This window comes from Panthera onca, chromosome X (assembly GCF_046562875.1).
Source record: "Panthera onca isolate mPanOnc1 chromosome X, mPanOnc1 haplotype 2, whole genome shotgun sequence".
NCBI lineage: Eukaryota > Metazoa > Chordata > Mammalia > Carnivora > Felidae > Panthera > Panthera onca.
Window position 1 is genome coordinate 90,438,150 of NC_138357.1, and position 20,297 is coordinate 90,458,446.

The 20,297-nt window shown below is 42.7% G+C and overlaps 1 protein-coding gene across 1 annotated transcript; it reads right to left on the reverse strand.

Annotated features, from left to right (window-relative positions):
• Positions 1 to 18,074: 18,074 nt before the first annotated feature.
• Positions 18,075 to 18,937, reverse strand: DUSP21 (dual specificity phosphatase 21). The gene has a single exon (XM_081794357.1). It carries the CDS (start codon positions 18,822 to 18,824, stop codon positions 18,258 to 18,260), a length of 567 nt encoding a protein of 188 aa, XP_081650483.1. The 5' UTR covers positions 18,825 to 18,937; the 3' UTR covers positions 18,075 to 18,257.
• Positions 18,938 to 20,297: the final 1,360 nt, after the last annotated feature.

Genomic DNA, 20,297 nt, shown 5'->3' on the forward strand with positions numbered 1-20,297 from the left:
GAGACAGAGAACCCCAAGCAGGCTCCACACTGTCAGTGCAGAGCCCAACACGGAGCTCGAACTCATGAATTGTGAGATCACGACCTGAGCTGAAATCAAGAGTCAGATGCTCAACGGACTGAGCCAACCAAGTGCCCCTCTGACAAGAACTTGAAAGCAACCATCATGAAAATGTTGCAGTGAGCAATTATGAACCGATTTGAAACAAATGAAAAACCGGAAAGTTACAGCAGAGAATAGGAAGTTTCAGCAAAGAAATAGGAGATACAAAGAAGAACCAAATGGAAATTTTAGAACTGAAAAATACAGTAACCAAAATTAAAAACCCAACATATGGGCTCAACATCAGAATGGAAGGAATAAAGAAAAGCATCAGTGAACTTCAAGACAGAACAATAGAAATTACCCAGTCCGAACAACAGAGAGAAAATACACTGAAAAAAAATAAGAAAGCCTCAAGGATCTGTGGGACCATAAAAAAAGATCTAGCGTTTGTGTCATCAGAGTCCCAGAAGGAGCAGAGAAAAAGGTTGGGGCCCAAAAAGTATGCAAAGAAATAATGGCCAAAAACTTCCCAAATTGGCATGGTCCCTGTCCTGAGTCCTTACTCGGAGAGTTGTATAAATAAATTCTATACTATTAAATAAGATCCAGAGTCTCCTAATACCCAAAATGATGAGTGCTATAAGCTTTGCCCAAATTTCTGTGGATGTTCATAGGAGAGGCATCTTTATCAGCTTAGAAGGACCAGAGAAAGCTCCTAGAAAATACCAGATGGATTAACAGGAACTAGAGGGTAGTGTAGGGGTGTGTGTGTTCTAGGCAGAGGCAGCAATATATCTGCAAAAGCACATGAGAGTTCTGATCTATTCAAGAAGTGGAGTATGGCTATGACCAAAAAGGTAAGGAAAGAGCTGGGAGTTGAAGTTGGAAAATTCAAAAGGGCATACTAAAGAATCACACCAATGGTTATAGTTACTTTGGGCACAGAAACAGTAACTGTAGCTTTGCTATTGGTGTTAATGCTGTGCGTTAAACAGAAGATCTCTGGGGTGCCTGGGTGGCTTAGTTGGTTAAGCGGCCGCCTTTGGCTCAGGTCATGATCCCACGGTTCAGAGGTTTGAGTCCCAGCTCAGAGCCCCCTTCAGATCCTCTGTCCACCCTCTCCCTCTGTCCCTCCCCTATGTTCTCTCTCTCTCTCTCTGTCTCAAAAATAAATAAACGTTAAAAAAAATAAACATAAGATTTCCTTTCACCTGGGCTCAGCAGCTGCCACAAACCTCGACGACTGTTGGCTAACCAACTGGTCTAGCCCTTTTGCTAGACCAGGGGTCAGAAAACTAGAACCCACAGGCCAAAACCAGCCTGCCGCCTTTATGGCCATTTCATCATACGTTAAAATTATATGCAATCCAAATTTGGATGTCCATAAATAAAGTTTTATTAGGACACAGTCATGCTCACTCATTTATGTACTATCTGTGGCTACTTTCACAAAAACACAGAGTTGGATAGGTGCAACAGACAATGTATGTGGTAGTCTCATCACTTCCCACTGCTGCTTAGTGCCCTACGAATCACAGTGCTGCTGTCATAGCTTGGCAGTTTTTCAAGTGCCACGCGTATGACACCATCACATTTTTTTATGACCGATACATGTCTATCATGCCGAAGCAAGAAAAAAGTGAAAAATGGACTTCAACTATCACGCCTTAAAGGCACAGTGGTGTGTGGATGGTTTGGTTACACATTTGGCGGCAAAATATTTGTCATATATGTCGACATTATGAGGCTACACCCACCACGATATTCCCAATCGATAGGAAAGCAACAGTATGAACAATTAAGAGTATTTAAAACACTATTTCATCCCAGCAGATTTCCTTCACCAAAGTAAAACATGAAAATGAGACTGCAACCAGAGTCATTTTCTGAGTGGCTCATTTCTTAGCCAAACAAGGAAAGCTACTTAATTGAATTGTATTCGATGGCACCAGCCAAAGTAATGTGTCCACAGAAAATACAGGTAAGGCTATTAACCTTTCAGCTAGAACAGGCGCTTGAATTGTTGAGGACAGGGGGAGCAACATCGACAGTCAACTAAGAAACAAGGTAATTACCGGAGTAGGTTTCCTCGGCTCTTCTTGAGTTAACGGAGAATCCTGATACTACTCCGTCGTTGTTTATTGGAGGAGTCAATGCCTTGGTGGAAGTGACTGAAGAATTGGCCTCAGCTTTCAAAGAAGCTGGAAAGCACTGATGCGGTACAACATGAAGTGGAACCTGCTAAGATGTGTTACGATCGGCGGTAGTAAAAAGACGTGTGAAGCAGAGAAACGCTTATTTGAACAAATTGCAAAGTTTGTGAAAATGCAAGGTGTTTAGACCCTGTGCCACTCGTATTCTTTTTTTTTTTTTTTTAAGTTTATTTACTTATTTTGAGGTGGGGAGGGGCAGAGAGAGAGGGAACGAGAATCCCAAGCAGGCTAACAGTGCGGGGCTTGAACTCACTAACCATGGGATCATGACCTGAGCCAAAATCAAGAGTTGGACGCTTAACCGACTGAGCCACCCAGGTGCCCCCACTCATTGTATTGTTCATCAGTAATGACTTTGTGATAATATTTGAATTTATCATGTGTTATTTTTTTTAAGTTTATTTATTTATTTTGAGAGAGAGAGAGAGTACAAACAGGGGAGGACCAGTGAGAGAGAGAGAATCCCAAGCAGGCTCTGCACTGACAGCACGGAGCCCCAGTGCAGGGCTTGAACTCACAAACCATGAGATCATGACCTGAGCTGAAACCAAGAGTCAGACACTTAACTGACTGAGGCACCCATGTGTTATTTAACCAGTAGTGTCCATGGTAACTTCATTCACATTCATGGACTTAACCATCATCAGTTCCATGACGTTTTATCATAAGTAAAAACTGAGGGGTACCTGGCTGGCTCAGTCGATGGAGCATGTGACTCTTGATCTCAGGACTGTGAGTTCAAGCTCCATGTTGGGCATGGAGCCTACTTAAAATTTAGCAATTAAAATAAAACATCTAAAAGAAAAAGAAAGAAGTAAAAACTGAATGTCCTGACTTGCCCTACCACATAGCAGTTGAATGTCTTAGCAGTGGCAAAGTTCTATTGTGATTCTCTTGAGCTCAAGTCTAAAATTGAAAGTTTTTCAACGAGGAGAACAGCCTCCAACCACTATTATCAAACTATGAATGGCTTTGGAAGTTAGCTTTTGCTGGAAGCTTGATAATCTGTCTCAATGAACTTCACCAATTCCAAGGTAAAACAACACTTATACACGAAGCTAACAACAGTGAAGTCACTTTGATGACGACCAACATTGCCTAAGTTACAAGTAACGTCAAGCCACTTTCTATATTTCCATGCTATCAAAACTTAAACTAAGAAGCAAATTATCTATTCCTATACAAATTTGCAGCATATGTATTTTCTGAGTTCAAACTACAGTTCTAAGTGACCTTCTTCAGACCTCAATGCAAGTGCAAAGGAGATTTCTGTATTGCAAAATGCATTTAACTGTACAATTGAGTAGCTTCTACCTAACCATCCCACTTGGAAGTGATTAACTGGCAGTGTAATGACATACGAAAAGGCAAATATCAAGAGAAAAATCTAATAGAATTATATAAGTGCCTTCCATGCAATGAACATGCTCTGTTAAAATCATATGCACACGGATATTTGCAAACTAATTTGATAGAAGGTAGTAATTTTGAATCTTAAGCAAAATGTATTCCAAAAACAAAGAATCCCATTTTTCTCAGTAGTAGACCTATATTGCCAAAACCTACTCAATTATCACTATTAGATTTTTAATTTCATCCATAAAATATTCGTGGAGATTTATTTTTCCTCTGGCTATAGAAGTAGCTACATTATATCTGTGATCTTGCCTCTTGACCTGCAAAATCTAAAATACTTACTATCTGGTCCTCTATAGGAAAAGTTTGCCAACCTCTGGCCTAATTAATTGATTCCATGGGGCTTCTAGTTAAAAATGATGTATTATACATTGCTCTTTGTTCCCAAGTGCATCCTGTCCTAACTTCTCACAAAAATCCCCTGAATTCACATTTAAAAAAAAAAAAGACAGGACTTCAGGATATCAAAGACTAAAACTGACAGGTAATCTAAGACGTGGATCTGGGTAAAATTGATGTTAATTATGAGATAGATGGTCCTAAATGGCTGGATTAAGAAAATCACAATCATGGTTTACCTTGGCTTCGTTTCCTCAAAGACGTTGACTGAAAAAGGTAGGAAAGCCACTTCTTTAAGGCCCACACTCTATCCCCTGATGACCCACCATCATCTGTCTCCCCACTCACAGACTTGGTGCATAAACCAATAAGAGATGACAGTTTCTCTATCCTTGAAGGTTGCTCACCAGAATACTGATCCCTACACCCACCTCCACTCCATATCCTCTAGACTCCTCTATTTCCTATTTATGTAGGCAGAAAGATAAAACCAGGGGGCAGGAAACCAGACAGAGATTGGGAGGAAAAGGGAGGAGACTTACATTTAAGGAAGTGCGGTCCTCATAACCGTGGCCAGCTTCTTGGGAGTGCGACCTGAGCAGGCGCACGGGGCCCCATAAGAAGGGCCTTGCACTTGGTTTCATGCTCCGCTGTTACCATCTTGAAATTCTTAATTTTTGATCATAAATCAGAGGTACAAAAGGTGAAGTTGCACTATGTGGACATTAGCGTGCTCTCCAGCGAAAGACGGGAGATGGAGATTTCATCACTACTCCCATAAACAGATGATGAGCCCACAGAAAACTTTGTTTTATTTGAGAGCAAGGAGAATAATCAGTACGGAGCTATGAGAAGAGCATGACATCTAGAAAAATCAGGGAAAATCAGAGGAAATGAGGACTCTTCTTCACTATAACCCAAAAGGAAATTTCAGAAACCTGTTGACAATTTTTTTAAAATCTTATCTAGTTTTGAGACAGAGAGAGTGCACGTGGGAGAGGGGCAGAGAGAGAGGGAGAGACAGAAACCCAAGCAGGCTCCAAACTGTCAGCGCAGAGCCCAACACAGGGTTCAAACTCACAAACCATGAGATCATGACCCGAGCCGAAACCAAGAGTCAGACACTTAACCGACTGAGTCACCCAGGTGCCCCAAAACCTGTTGATATTCTTAAAGCTTCTGTAGAGAAAAAAAAAAGAAACAGAAGGAATGAAGAGGCAGGACTGAGATGAAAATCCAACAGGTTGTGATGGAAAGACAGACAGGGGAAGAAAAATGAGCAAGTGGCCGATGAAAGCAGAAAAAAAATTAAAGTACACACTGGAGACAGTAAAAAGGAAAATTCATCCAGCAGAAAAGTAAATTTGGTGTTAAGAACAAAGCTGATGTGAAGAAATTGAATGGAGTATAAACAGACAGAGATGGAAACAATGAAAGGGGACACACAGCTGGACACATTATGGCAAAATGGGCTAATATAAAAAATAATAAGTAAGCTACGATATTAAGGTATCTGTAATTGTTGAGGCCCAAAAAATGAAATCAGATTGCCCAGATAAAAACAAATGTCTGCCTGACAGTTTTAGAGAGAAAAATTGGTGACCCCAAAATGTAATATATATGAGTCATCTTTTTTTTTTTTAGCTTATCTATTTATTTTAAGAGAGACAGCATGAGTGGGGGAGGGGCTGAGAGAGAGAGAGAGAGAGAGAGAGAGAGAGAATCCAAAGCAGGCCTCACACTGTCAGCACAGAGCCCAATGCAGGGCTTTAACTCACGAAGCAGTGAGATCATGACGTGAGTGAAACTAAGAGTCAGACGCTTAACCGACTGAGCCACTCAGGAGCCCCTGAGTCATCTTTCAGTAAAGATCTCAGAAAGGGGCACTTGGGTGGCTCAGTCAGTTAAGCATCCGACTCTTGATCTCAGGCCCTGATCTCAAGTCGATCTCAAGCCCAGCATGGAGCTTACTTAAAAATAAATGAATGAATGAAAAATAAAAAATAAACTTAAAAGAGATTTCAGAAAAACACTCTCTGCTATTTAAGGCATAATAAAATATATGACATTCTTGAAAGGATTGGTTTGTGGCATTTTTCAACCAACCAAGAAATGGGGGGTGGGGGGGAAGCTCAAGAACGGAAAGGTCATGGAGGGGAGCATTATGCCAAAATAGAAGGGCATCTAAATAATTGCACCACATCTAATTATAAAACTAAATCTGATCTTTCATCCATTTTGAGTTTATTGGTGTAAGAAAGTGGTCCAGTTTCATTCTGCTGCATGTTGCTGTCCAGTTCTCCCAGCACCTTTTGCTAAAGATACTGTCTTTTTTCCACGGGATACTCTTTCCTGCTTTGTCAATGATTCGTTGGCCATACATTTATGGGTCCAATTCTGGGTTCTCTATTCTATTCCATTGGTCTTTGTGTCTGTTTTTGTGCCAATACCATACTGTCTTGATGATCACAGCTTTGTAGTAGAGACTAAAGTCCAGGATTGTGATGCCTCCCGCTTTGGTTTTATTAACAAAACTAAAAGGCAACCGACAGAATAGGAGAAGATATTTGCAAATGACATATCAGATAAATAGTTAGTATTCAAAATCTATGAAGAACTTACCAAACGCAACACCCAAAGAACAAAGAATCCAGGGAAGAAATGGGCAGAAGACACGAATGGACACTTTTCCAAAGAAGACATCCAAATGGCCAACAGACACATGAAAAGATGCTCAACATCACTCATCATCAGGCAAATACAAATCAAAACCACAATGAGATACCACCTCACGCCGGTCAGAATGGCTAAAATGAACAACTCAGGAAACAACAGATGTTGGTGAGGATGGCAGAAGAAAGAGGAACCCTTTTGCACTGTTGGTGGGAATGCAAACTGGTGCAGCTGCTCTGGAAAACAGTGTGGAGGTTCTTCAAAAAATTAAAAATAGAACTACCCTACAACTACTAGGAATTTATCCAAAGGCTACAGGAGTTCTGATTCATAGGGGCACATGTACCCCCAATGTTTATAGCAGCACTTTCAACGATAGCCAAATCATGGAAAGAGCCAGATGTCCATCAGCTGATGAACAGATAAAGATGTGGTTTATATATACAATGGAATACTACTTGGCAATGAGAAAGAATGAAATCCTGCCATTTGCAGCAACGTGGATGGAACTGGAGGGTGTTATGCTAAGTGAAATAAGTCAGTCAGAGAAAGACCGATATCATATGTCTTCACTCATAGGTGGAACTTGAGAAACTCAACAGAAGACCACGGAGGAAGGGAAGGGGAAAAAATGGTTACAAACAAAGAGGGAGGCAAACCCATAAGTGACTCTTAAACACAGATAACAAACTGAGGGTTGATGGGAGGGGTGGGGGAGAGGGGAAATGGGTGATGGGCATTGAGGAGGGTGCTTGTTGGGATGAGCACTGAGTGTTGTATGGAAGCGATGAATCATGGGAATCAACCCCCGACACCAAGAGCACCCTGTACATGCTGTATGTTAGCTAACTTGACAATGAATTATACTAAAAAAAAAGACCCAAAAACAAAAAACTAAATCTGAATCTCAATATTTTTTCTCTCAAATAAGGTACTGAATTTTAAAAATAGTAATAAAAGTATATAAAGCTAAAACCCAAGTTACCATTTTCATGGATTAGCATGGGGAATGAGGTAAAAATAAAGTGTGCTAAATTTTATATCTCAAAAGTGTTATTCAAGGGGAGCCTGGCTGGCTCAGTTGGAGGAGCACGTGACTCTTAATCTCGGGGTTGTGAGTTCGAGCCCCACATTGGGTGTAGAGATCACTAAAAAAATAAAACTTAAAAAAAAAGTATTATTCAAAATACGCCATTTCAAAACCAAATATATTATTTCACTCTGGACTCATCAATTAGATAAGAATAAGTTAAAGAAAGCTTTTGAAAAACCTACAGGTATGTGTCAGGTAATATACGTACTATATCAATTCAGGAAACAGAAAGGTATAGTAAAAAGTACAAGTTTCCCCTTTCTCCAGGTAGCTGCTTTCAACTAATAGAATAAAATCCTTTCTAAAGCAATGGAGAAGATAAAAATGAAACTGAAAATCGGGGCGCCTGGGTGGCTCAGTCGGTTAAGCGTCTGACTTCGGCTCAAGTCATGATCTCACAGTTCGTGGGTTCGAGCCCCACGTCGGGCCCTGTGCTGACCGCTCAGAGCCTGGATCCTGCTTTGGATTCTGTGTCTCCCTCTCTCTCCGCCCCTCCCCCACTCGCACTCTGTCTCTCTCTCTCTCTCTCAAAAATGAATAAACGTTAAAAAAAAAACTAAAAAAAAAATGAAACTGAAAATGAAGAAAATGGAGAAATGTTAATAAATAAATCGCAGAACAAAATGGCATAAAACCAAAGATTTCAGAATTTAAAAATGTAAATCCCCTGTTAAAAGACTTGGCTGAGTAAAAGAAATTTTAGTATAAAATTACCACTAAAACACAACATGATAGGTTACAAAGTGAAAAACAGACAAAGACATTAGAAAACGCAGACCAAAAGAAGGGGGGGGAAGAGTTGGCAATATTAGAGCATCAAAGAAAGCATTAATTCGGCCAAGAGAGGTAATTTTATATTAGTTAAAGGGTAGAAGTAAAATTCTCATCATGTTGACATTCAATGCCAGACCATCAGATACCATCCAAATATACAGATATATCAGAACATACAAAATAGACAGATCTTCCTTGGCTTATGATGGGATTCCTTCCCAACAAACCCACTGAAAGTTAAAAATATTATTGTAAATCAAAAATGCATTTAATACATGTAACCTCCCAAATCTCCTAGCTTAGCCTGGCCTACCTTAAAGGGGCTCAAAACACATCAGCCTCCAGTTGGGACAAATTATGTACTCGGAGCCTATTTTGTAACAAAGCGTTGAATGGCTCATGAAATTTGTTGAATCCTGGATCGAAAGTGAAAAGCAGAATGGTTGTAAGTGTATCAGTTGTTCACCTTAGTGACCGTGTGGCTGACCCGGAGCTGACCCAGCATCATAAAAGAGTTTCGTAGCACATATTGCTAGCCCAGGAAAAAACCAAAATTCAAAATCCAAAGTACAGTTTCTACCGAATGTGTATAGCTTTTGCACCACCATAAAGGCAGAAAATTATCTAAGTCAAACCATTGTAAGTTAGGGACTGTGTACATAAAGAAAAACTAGTGGAAATTGTATTAGTGAGGGTTCTCCAGGGAAATAAAACCAATCGTGTGTAACATATATGTATGTATATACATTTAAAGAAAGAGAGATAAAGAGAGTTAAGGGATTGGCTCATGTCATTGTCGGGGCCTGAAAATCTGAGATTTGTAGGTCTGTAGAGGAGGCCAACAGGCTAGAAACTCAGATAAGAGTCGATGTTGCAGCCTTGATCCAAGACTTGTAGGGCAGACCAACAGCCTGAAAACTCAGGCAGAGTTTCTATGTTGCAGTCCTGAGGTGAAATTGCTTCTTCTTTGGGAAACATCAGTCTTTGCTCTTCAGGCCTTCAACTGATTGGATGAGGCCCACCCACATAATGAGGAATAATCTGCTTTACTAAAAGTCACCTGACTATAAATTTTAATCACATCCACAAATACCTTCACAGCAACATCTAGATTGGCGTTTGACCAAACAAATGTGCACCATAGCCTGGCCAACTTAACACATAAAATTAACCATCAGAGAAATATAGGGAGAAATTGACATAAAGACAAAAGCAATACACGACTAACATATCTCTTAGCCATTAGATATATCGAGCAGATCCAAAAATAAATATGAATTTAAGGAGGACGGATACTATTAAGACTATATATAATACATTATGGATTATATATAAACTACATATGATGTTATATATTTTTTATATTATAAATTATATGAATAGATGAGAATGATGGTAACAATCCAAAAAAAAAAGTAATGTTGGATCCATACCTCACACTTTCTACTAGGATGTATTCCAGATGGATCAAATATTTAAATGTTGACATTGAAACTACAGGGGCGCCTGGGTGGCTCAGTCGGTTAAATGTCTGACTCTTGATTTGGGCTCAGGTCATGATCTCAAGGTCAGTGCAGAGCCTGTTTAAGATTGTCTCTCTCCCTCTCCCTCTGCCCCTCCTCCACTTGTGCCACTCTCTGTGTCTCTTGGGGAAAAAAATTCAAACTATTAAAAGTACTAGAAGAGCCATGGGAGACATTTTTAGGATACTCTTAGAGTATGGAAAGCCTTTCTGAGGATGACACAGAACCCAAATCCATAAAAAAAAAAAAAAAAAAAAAAAGAACCAATAAATTTGGCTAAATATAAATAATCTCTCTGGCAAATCCCTTCTAAGCAAAGTCAAAAGACAAATGAAAAACCAGGAGAAAATACCTGAAATTCTTATCACTCACAAATGCCTCATTGCTTTAATAAAGTTCTTACAAATCCATAAGAAAACAAGACTAGCAATGTAATAAGATATTGATAGGAGCAGTCACTTCATGGAAAGAAAAATATACGTGGCTCTTAAAAGAATGAAAAGACACTGGAAACTTAGTCATAAGAGACAAGCAAATTACAAGCAATCTGAGATACCATTTTCACTGGTCAGCATGGCAAAGATACAAAAGATACACTATGCTGTTGATTCTGTGGGAAAATAGGCACTTTCATACATTGTTGCTAGCTATTGGTAACATCCATTGGAATGAACCTGGCAGTGTTTATCAAAATTTCAAATTGTGGGGGCGCCTGGGTGGCCCAGTGGGTTAAGTGTCTGACTTCTGATATCAGCTCAGGTCATGATCTCACGGTTCCTGGGATCAAGACCCACTGCCCCTCTCCCCTGCTCATGTGCTCTCTCTCTCTCTCTCTCTCTCTGTCTCTCAAAATAAATAAATAAACTTAAAAAATTCAAATTGTGAAATCAGACCCTGTGAGATCATAAAAAATATATATTGCTCTCTGCTCTTCCTCCTTCCTGGCACAGGACTCCTAAAACCCTTGTAAATTCCTAAGTGGTAAGAGCACTAGGACCATCTTTTGTTCTAACGAGGTGACTGTAGGTGAGTCCTGGATGGGGGCTGGCCACCAGAAAGATCAAGCCATGATTAGAAGCTTGGGATTTTCAGCCTTGACCTCCCTCACCTCTCCACAGAAGGGAGAGGGCTGGAAACAGAGTTAACGATCAATCATGCCTACATGAGGAAGCCTCCATAAAAATCCCAATAGCAGGGGGTTCAGGGAGCTTCCAGGTGGGTGAACACATTCACATTCTGGGAGGAGCACGAACCCCAACACCATAGGGACAGAGAAGCTTCTTTGCTCGGGACCCTTCTAGACCTCGTCCTACATATCTCTTCGTCTGGCTGTTCATCTGTATCCTTCCTTTATCACGTCCTTTAATAAGCCACTCTAGCAAGTTAATTGAACCTCAGAAGGGGGGTCATGGGAACCTCCGATTTGTAGCCACAACTTCTGTGGGTAACCTGGGAACCTACCACTTGTGACTGGCATTTGAGGTTGGCGGTGGGCAGTCTTGTGGGACTGAGCCCTTAACCTGTGGGATCTGACACAATCTCTAGGTAGACGGCATTGGAACTGGGTTCAATTGTAGGATGTCCACCCGGTGTCACAAAGAATCGACACGTAGTCACAATGTGGTAGTTGTGTGAGTAGTAAAGGAGACACACAGGTGGAAAACTAGGTTTCTCGGAACACAAACCCCCTATTTCCATTTCTAGTAATACCCTACGAATATATTTGCACATTAATGACATAATTTACATACACAAACTTCACCACAAGTTCATTTATCACAGTAATATTTATAATAACAAAAGTTTGGCAGCAATCTAAATGTCTACCAGTAGGGGCCGGGTTCAGTGAATTATGATATTTCCAAAAAGAACGAGGGTGTTCTCTTTTACTGACATTGCATGATCTGTAACATATATTATTACACAAAAAGAGACAAAATAGAGAACGGTGAGTAAAGTATGCTGCTCCTTGGTGAAAAACGAGATAAAGTACATACGTAATTCCTTACAGATGCATAAAGTAATATCTTAGGAACATAGAAGGGAAACTAATAATTTTGACTGCCTCTGGGGGGTGAAAGCGATTGGCTAGAGGACAGAGGTGAGGAGAGATTTCACTCTATGTGCTCTTATGTACTTTTTTAAAAAAATATTTGTTTTTGAGAGAGAGAAAGAGAGAGAGAGAGAGCCCAATGTGGGGCTCAAACTCATGAACCTCGACATCATGACCTGAGCTGAAACCAAGAGTTGGCTGCTTAACCAACTGAGGCACCCAGGCGCCACCCCCCTTATGTTACCATTTGAATGCAGAATCACATTACCTACTCAAATATTAAAACATTTTAAGTAAGAAAATATGATAAAACATTTAAACTTGGAAGCCTACCAGTAGATAATGCATGCTTCACTGTTCAAGAGACAGCTAATAAGAAAATCTCAATTCTGGAAAGCAAAAATTACACAGGCCACGTTCTTTGACCACCATGCAATAAAGCTAGAAATGAGTGCAAACTCTCGCGGTCCCCAACACAGGCCTCAGTCCTGCCTAAACATGAAGCCTCCGGAGTTCAATTATGACAGAGGCTTTCTAACTTAGTCCTTTGCTCGCTTTTATTCCCTCACCATAGAGGCTATTGAAGAAAGAGGTCAATCGTGAGTCCAGATACAACACTATTGTGCCCTATTGCAGAATGTCTTATTAAATATGCTTTCTGAACGCAACTATGTGACCGAGACCTTGATCTGTCTCTCTGGATGGGGAGAATCTATCTGGGAGTCTGGCTCAGGCACCAAAAGATTACCATATAATTCATGTTTTCACTCCCTCTTCTCCCCTTATCAGGCCATTCCCAAAAGGTGATTGAGAGGTCACCTCCCGACCTGCCTATATCTCATTAATAGGGGAATAGTGAAAAGTGTATGAGGAGACACTGATGTAGCTGGAGATGGGGTCTCAAATACCCACAGGTAAACATCACCCTCTTACTGGATATCTTGATCTTTTTACCTTAACAGTGTAGATCAGAATAGGTAATCATGTGATGTCACAGAGGTCTCATTGGTAACCTAACAGATATGATGTGAAATGTTTTAGCAGGAAAAAACTGTTTAAAAAAATTTTTTTTAATGTGTATGTATTTTTGAGAGAGAGAGAGAGAGACAGAGAGCAGGTAGGGTAGGGGTAGAGAGAGAGGGACACACAGAATCCAAAGCAGGCTCCAGGCTCTGAGCTGTCAGCACAGGGCCTGATGTGGGGCTCAAACCCATAACTGTGTGATCATGACCTGAGCTGAAGTCGGACCCTTAACCGACTGAGCCACCCAGGTGCCCCAGAAAAAACTGTTTTTTTTTTTAACGTTTATTTATTTTTGAGACAGAGAGAGACAGAGCATGAGCAGGGGAGGGGCAGAGAGAGAGGGAGACACAGAATCTGAAACAGGCTCCAGGCTCTGAGCTGTCAGCACAGAGCCTGATGCGGGGCTCGAACTCTCAGACCGTGAGATCATGACCTGAGCCGAAGTCGGACGCCCAACCGACCAAGCCACCCAGGCGCCCCGAGAAAAAACTGTTTTAAAAAATTGAATTGCAAAGAATTGAATGAGTGGGTATGTGAGTGCACATGCGTGTGTGTGTGTGTGTGTGTGTGTGTACACATTACAATTTTCTAACATTATGAGCCTTTGGAATTAAGATATACAAACTCCAGAATATGGTTAATACTTTACTGATCAAATATCAGACATTCTGAGTAGATGACCTTTTATTTAAATGTTTATATATGTAGAAACATACAATGTGTGTTCTATTTTTGCCTTTTCAATTCTCCGATACCTGGTTACATAGTTCATGATAGTAGATATTCTCTGGTAAAGTAACTATTGTGGTGTCTGTTTTTCTGATTCGACCTTGGCTAAATACACAAGAAAACAATAATTCCAATCAAAATCCTAATGGAAAAATGTTAAAAACCTTTCACAACTATTAAAATGCTTCATCCAGAAGAGAAAAAGAATCTAGCAACAACAGAAAAGCCTCTGAAGAAGTATAAAGGCGGAGCTAGGGAGAGATGTCATTGCCCTACCAAATGTTCCTGCCTGTTCTAAAGCTGTATCAATTTTAAGGAGTGTGAAACTGGCACAGGAAAAGAGACAATGTAACAAGCCAGAAGGAACAAAAGTAGACACAAATATTAATGGCAATTTTATGATATCTCACAATTATTTTTAAAAAATTAAATAACTCCAACTTATACCAAAATTAGTTTGGGATAGATTTAAGAGTTACACGTCCCCCAGTGTAACACTTGGTTGAGGCAAGACTCCTTAATGGATGTTAATACCATTGGATGAAAGAAACAGGATATTCACATGGTGGGAAAGTTATCACCCCATAGGTTACTCACTAGCTTTGAAGGCAGGTATCTGGTGGTCACCACCTTAACCAAGTATTGTAGTAAAAAATACTTAACCCAAACCTAATCAAGCCTCTAGACCTGACTTCAAGTTTAAAGAAGATGAGGGTATGGGGCGCCTGGGTGGCTCAGTCGGTTAAGCATCCGATTTCACCTCAGGTAATGATCTCACGGTAGGTGGGTTTGTGGGTTCGAGACCCGCGCTGGGCTCTGTGCTGACAGCTTGGAGCCTGGCGCCTGCTTTGGATTCTGTCTCCCTCTCTCTCCTTGCCTCTCCCTTGCTTGGGCGCTCTCTCTCTCTCTCTCAAAAATAACGAATAAATAAACATTAAAAAAAAAAGACTCACAAATTTAACTACATACAAATTTCAACTTTTGGGTCACACATAAGCACCATAAACACATGGCACACGATCAACTGGAAAAAATACATATGCAACACATTTGACAAGAAAAGTTGAATATTCTTGTTCTGTATTCCAGTCCTGACAACTCAAAAGATAAATCAAAAATATGGAAAAACAGAGCCCAGTCTGAACATCGCTTCACTCCTGGGCTGTGTGCTCTCTTAGGCAAATTCCTTAACCTCTTGGAGCCTTTGTTTTGTCATCAGTGTGTTGCCGGTGACAACCTTAAAGCGCTGATGTGGTCCTGTGCTTGACATATAATAGCCTCCTAATAAATGGTGGTTATTATTTTTCACTGTAACTCATATTCTACCTTTGCTACAATTCTTTTTTTTCCAGGCGCCACAATTTTTTTCTTTTTCTGTGTGTGTCTGGGTGTTATAGTACTTTATGCATACTTGCCGAAACTGGAAACTACCCTGTTATGAACTGAATAGTATCCCCCGCCCCCAAAAAAATGTTAAAATCCTAACCCCCGGAAGATCAGGATGTGACCTTATCTGGAAACGGGGTCATTGCAGACATAATTAGTTGAACCATGCGATCATACTGGAGTGGAGTGAATCCCCTAATACGACTGGTGTCCTTACAAGAAGAGGGAAATTTAGACACAGACACCAGAGGGAAGATGGATGCAAAGACACATTAAAGAAAACTGCCGTGTGACCACACTGATGTATCTCCAAGCCATGGGATGGCAAAGATTGCCAGCAACCACCAGAAAGTGGCAAGAGGCAAGGAAGGATTTTCCCTTACAGGTTTCAGGGGGATCATGGCCCTGCTGAGACTTTAATTTAGGACTTCCGGCCTCCAGAACTGTGAGAAAATTAACTTCTGCTGTTTTAGGCCACCCAGGTTTTGGTATTTTGTTGTGGCAGTCCCTAGAAAGCTAATGCCAACCCGAATATCCTCCACTGGGTGAATATAAAACAAACTGTGGTACATCTACACAAAAGAATACAACATGAGTGAATCACAAAGGCATGCTGAGTGAAAGCAGCCCATCTCCAGAAGTTACATCCTGTATGATTCCACTTATGTAACATTCTGTTAAAGGCAAGTCGACAGGGACAGAGAACAGCTCAGCGTCTGCCAGGGGTGGGGTGGGGCCAGAGTTTGACTACAAAGGGGAAGCGGGAGGGAGAGTTTTGGAGTCACAGAGCTGCTCTGTGGCCTGATTGTGGCTCTGGTTACATGAATCCATGTATGTGTTAACAGTTACAGAACTGTATGTCCAAAGGGAGTTAATTTTACAGTCTGTTAATTTAGGTATTAAAAAAAAAAAGATACACACACACACACACACACACATATACATATGCCCAAATAAATATCTTTTTAAAAATGCTTTAAAAGTGGGGCACCTGCGTGGCTCAGTCGGTTAAGCATCCGACTCTTGATCTCATCCCACGGTTCGTGAGTTCGAGACCCACATCGGGCTCTGAGCTCTTGGTACAGAGCCTGTTTGGGATTCTGTCTCTCCGTCTCTCTGCCCCTCCCCTGCTCGTGCGCTCTCGCTCTCTCTCTCTCTCTCTCTCTCTCTCTCAAAATAAACGAATAAACTTAAAAAAAAATTGATAAAAATACTTTAAAAGAAATTTCCCACCTGGGACAAAATATATTTTGTCTCAAATCTTCTGGGTTAGAATAGCTGCTCCCAAGCCAGAGCCAGGTTCCTGGGGAGTTTGTACAATCCTGGATTCCAGGGCCTACTCTGGGGCTCACTCATTTGACCCTTTGGCAAGGTCCCCCACGGATCTCAGGGGATGCTGGGACACTGGCTGTAATTAATGGTCAGCAATGCTAAACGAGGCCTTGGAGGGGGGTGGGCAGGGGCTGGGTGGGTGCTGGAATTGTACTGCTTGTTTCTTGTTTGCACCTGCATGAAGGATGAACCACAAGGAGACAATGAAAACTCTGAAAGGGCTCTAACTCCAGGCCTCCTCTGAGGGAGGGTCAGAAAGAACCTGAAATCATGTGTTGTTACACACAGGATGATTTTGTTCAAAAGCACTTGGTAGACAACCAAGTGGCTCTGCCCAGATAGGGGAAATGCCATTGTGAGGACGAATGTGGCTGACCCCCAGCCAGCAGGGCCAAAGAGTATCATTAATAACCAGAGCTGCCCTCTACTCTAAGCTTTAAACCATTCATGGGCTGGGTAAAATGCTAAGGACTCTAATCCCTACACCCATCTTGTGAGAGTCATGTGTCACTCGTTTGACAGGTGAGGAAACAGAGGCTTTCAGGAGCCCCAGATCACAAGAGGAAGAGGTGTCAGATGTGACACGGCTGGCAGCTCCAGCCTTGGAAGTCAAGGCTGGAAGCTCCAGCCTTCAAAGTCAAGACCCGTGAGAGGGACCCTTGAAGCCTGATATCAGGCTCTCGCTCTCTCTCTCTCTCTCTCTCTCAGAACATGCTCCGGAGAAGGGGATTTGATGTCCCTTTTCACAAAGGCCGGTGGAGGTTGTCAAGGGCACCCTGAAACCCTGGCATATAGTACAGAACTCACAATCAAAATCGTTTCAATTTTATATAGTGGAATGGCTTTTTTGAAAACTATTTTAGGGGCACCTGCATGGCTCAGTCGGCTAAAGCGCCAGACTTGGGTTCAGGGCATGATCTCGCGGTTCGTGGGTTCGAGCCCCATGTTGGGCTCTGTGCTGATAGCTCAGAGCCTGGAGCCTGCTTCAGGTTCTGTGTCTCCCTCTCTTTCTGCATCCCCCCCCATCCCCCCCGCCCTCTCCTCCACCCCCCCAACACTCAGTCTCTCAAAAGTAAACATACTTTTAAAACCCTGTTTTCTACGCAAATCTAATCTAGAAAAGCAGAGTTGGGCCACTGTGGTCAAAGGTGGGGGCAGGGGTGTCTTCAGGCTCCCCCAGGGCTCCCAGGGTGCACCCCAGTAAAGGCTTCTAACAAGAAGTTGGCACTTACTGTGAGAAGTCCAGGCGGTGCCATGATGTCTAAAGCTCTGAGTTTGGGTTGGAAGGAACCAGGTGGGATCCTGGGGGACTCACTCCTGGGTTATTCAGCCTAGGGCAGGGCGCAGGATACGGGTCCATCCGAGCTGAGCACCACCTTCCCATCCCGCCCCCCCCCCCCCCCCCCCCCCCCGCTGGCCGGGCCGGGGTCGACCATGACGCCGTGGCTCACAGGATAAGAAACATCGTCACCGTGTTGCATGCAATGAATTTTATTCTTTAAAGATAAAAGCTCCCTAAGCTAAAAAGTCCAACACCATCCTTTTTCTTGCCCTTCTAAACGGTATCCGCTTGTTCTCTGTCCCAACTCAAAGTTCGACGTTCAGGTTCAATGTTGGCGTTGCCTCCTCAGCAGGTGTCCGGAGCTGGCCAGGACGGCTCACATCTGCATCATCACATGGACTTCCTTCTCGTAGATGTCAGGGATCACACCCACGGGGGAGTTGACCATGTGGACGGTGTTCTTGCTGAACAGCTTGAACTCGTAGTGGATGAGCTGTTCCCAGAAGCCGTTGTTGGGCCGGATGATGGGGCGGCACGACTTGGTCCACGCGTGGGCGTCCAGCAGCGACATGGCGTGGTACTTCATGAGGTAGGCCAGGCAGAGGGCGGCCGAGCGGCTCACCCCCGCGGCGCAGTGCAGCAGCGTGCGGCCCTGCTTCATCTCGACGCTGTGGATGTGGTCAGCGATCGGGTCAAAGAAGTCGCAGAGGCGCGAGCTCGGGACGTCAGCCACCGGCACCTGGACGTACTGGATGTCCTCGTAGAAGGTGTTGACCACTTCCGCCGAGACGTTGATGACCGTGGTGATGTGGTTGCTGGACAGCATGCCCTGGTTGTTGGCCGACACGCCGTTGCTGATGTACAGGCTGCTGGTTATTTGGGAGAGGCCATGGACGGTGGGCTGGCGTGCAGCCGGAGCCGGGAGGGGACACGGAGAGGTCATCACGGTGGTGGGCGGTGATCTCCCTCCGAGAAAGTTCGGAGCGCCGAACTCGGGCGAGTTCACGTAGCAGCAACGCTGTGAATGTCTCAGGCGACGGTCTGGGGGTACAGAAAACCAAGTCACCGGTCACCACGCCTTCCCCGCCCAGGGGACGTCACAATCCTACTGCCCGCCCCGCCCCTCCCGGTTTCCATGGCGATGGCAACTTGGCCACCCAGCCCGGTCTTCAGAGAAACCCCAGATCTCTTTTTATCTCTCTCCGTAGCCCTTCATTTTCCAAAGCCCCAATTCTTATCTGCTGGACGTTTAAAAATGTCCTATTACAAGATATCCAGTATATGCTTCAACTGTTGGTTTGCACCGAACACAATATCAATGAATGCTTCTATTTTATTAGCATTGAGGGACCGGGCTTAGACTTTTTCGACAAAGTAGCAATATCATATTTTAAGCTGGGGAACAGCCTTTGGCTCACGTGATACGCTAATCTCTGTAAAAAGTATAGTGAGATACGGGGTTGGCTGGGTGAGCTGCCCTGATCCTTGTTTGCAGACCCTAGCCATAGAATTCGGTTCCTTAATTTTTTTAGTTTTTTAATTTATTTTTTTTTTTTTTTACTTTACATCCCAGTGAGTTAGCATATAACAAAAACAGATTCTTGAAATGCTACCCGAGATTTGCATTTCCTCACGGCTAAGATTTTTGTGGTGTGCCGTGGCTATAGGCAAGGACGAAATAGATGCCAGCCTGTTTGTGAAGGGTCGAGGGAATGATAACCTCAAAGGACAACACGTTTTTCTTTCTCCTGATTGGCATAATCCGATTATTGTGCATTGCTTAAATTGGCAGTCTCCACAAATCTATCTGGAAGAAAACAGAACACAAATATTAAGGACACATGAAAACTGTCTATTGGAGATAGCTCAGTTGGGCTAAAATTATTGGAGACAGTTTCGCCTCACATTTAAGATATGGAATCATAGGGGCTCCTGGGTGGCTCAGTTGGTTAGGCGTCAGACTCTTGATCTCGGCTCAGGTCATGATCTCACAGTTTGTGAGTTCAAGCCCTGCATCGGGCTCTGCGCTGACAGTGTGGAATGTGCTTGGGCTTCTTTCTCCCTCTCTTTACTGCTCCCCCGCTTGCTCTCTATCTTTCTCTCAAAAATAAATAAAAATAAACTTAAAAAAAAAGATATGGACTCATAGATTGTACATCTATGGAGTGACGTGGAACCCCCTGAAGAGTATTGGAGTCTAGTTATTTCATAAATGTATGTATGCTTCCTACACTTTAAAAATGTAGTAAAATTGGGGCCCCTGGGTGGCTCAGTCGGTTAAGCATCAGACTTTGCCTTGGGTCATAATCTCGTGGTTTGTGAGTTCGAGCCCCAGGTCAGGCTCTGTGCTGACAGCTCAGAGCCTGGAACCTGCTTTGGATTCTGTTTCCCTCTCTCTGCCCCACCCCCGCTTGCG

What these genes read in the sequence shown, in the direction of transcription:
- DUSP21 (XM_081794357.1), bottom strand. Translation starts at nt 18,824, where the DNA reads ATGACCTCTCCGTGTCCCCTCCCGGCTCCGGCTGCACGCCAGCCCACC.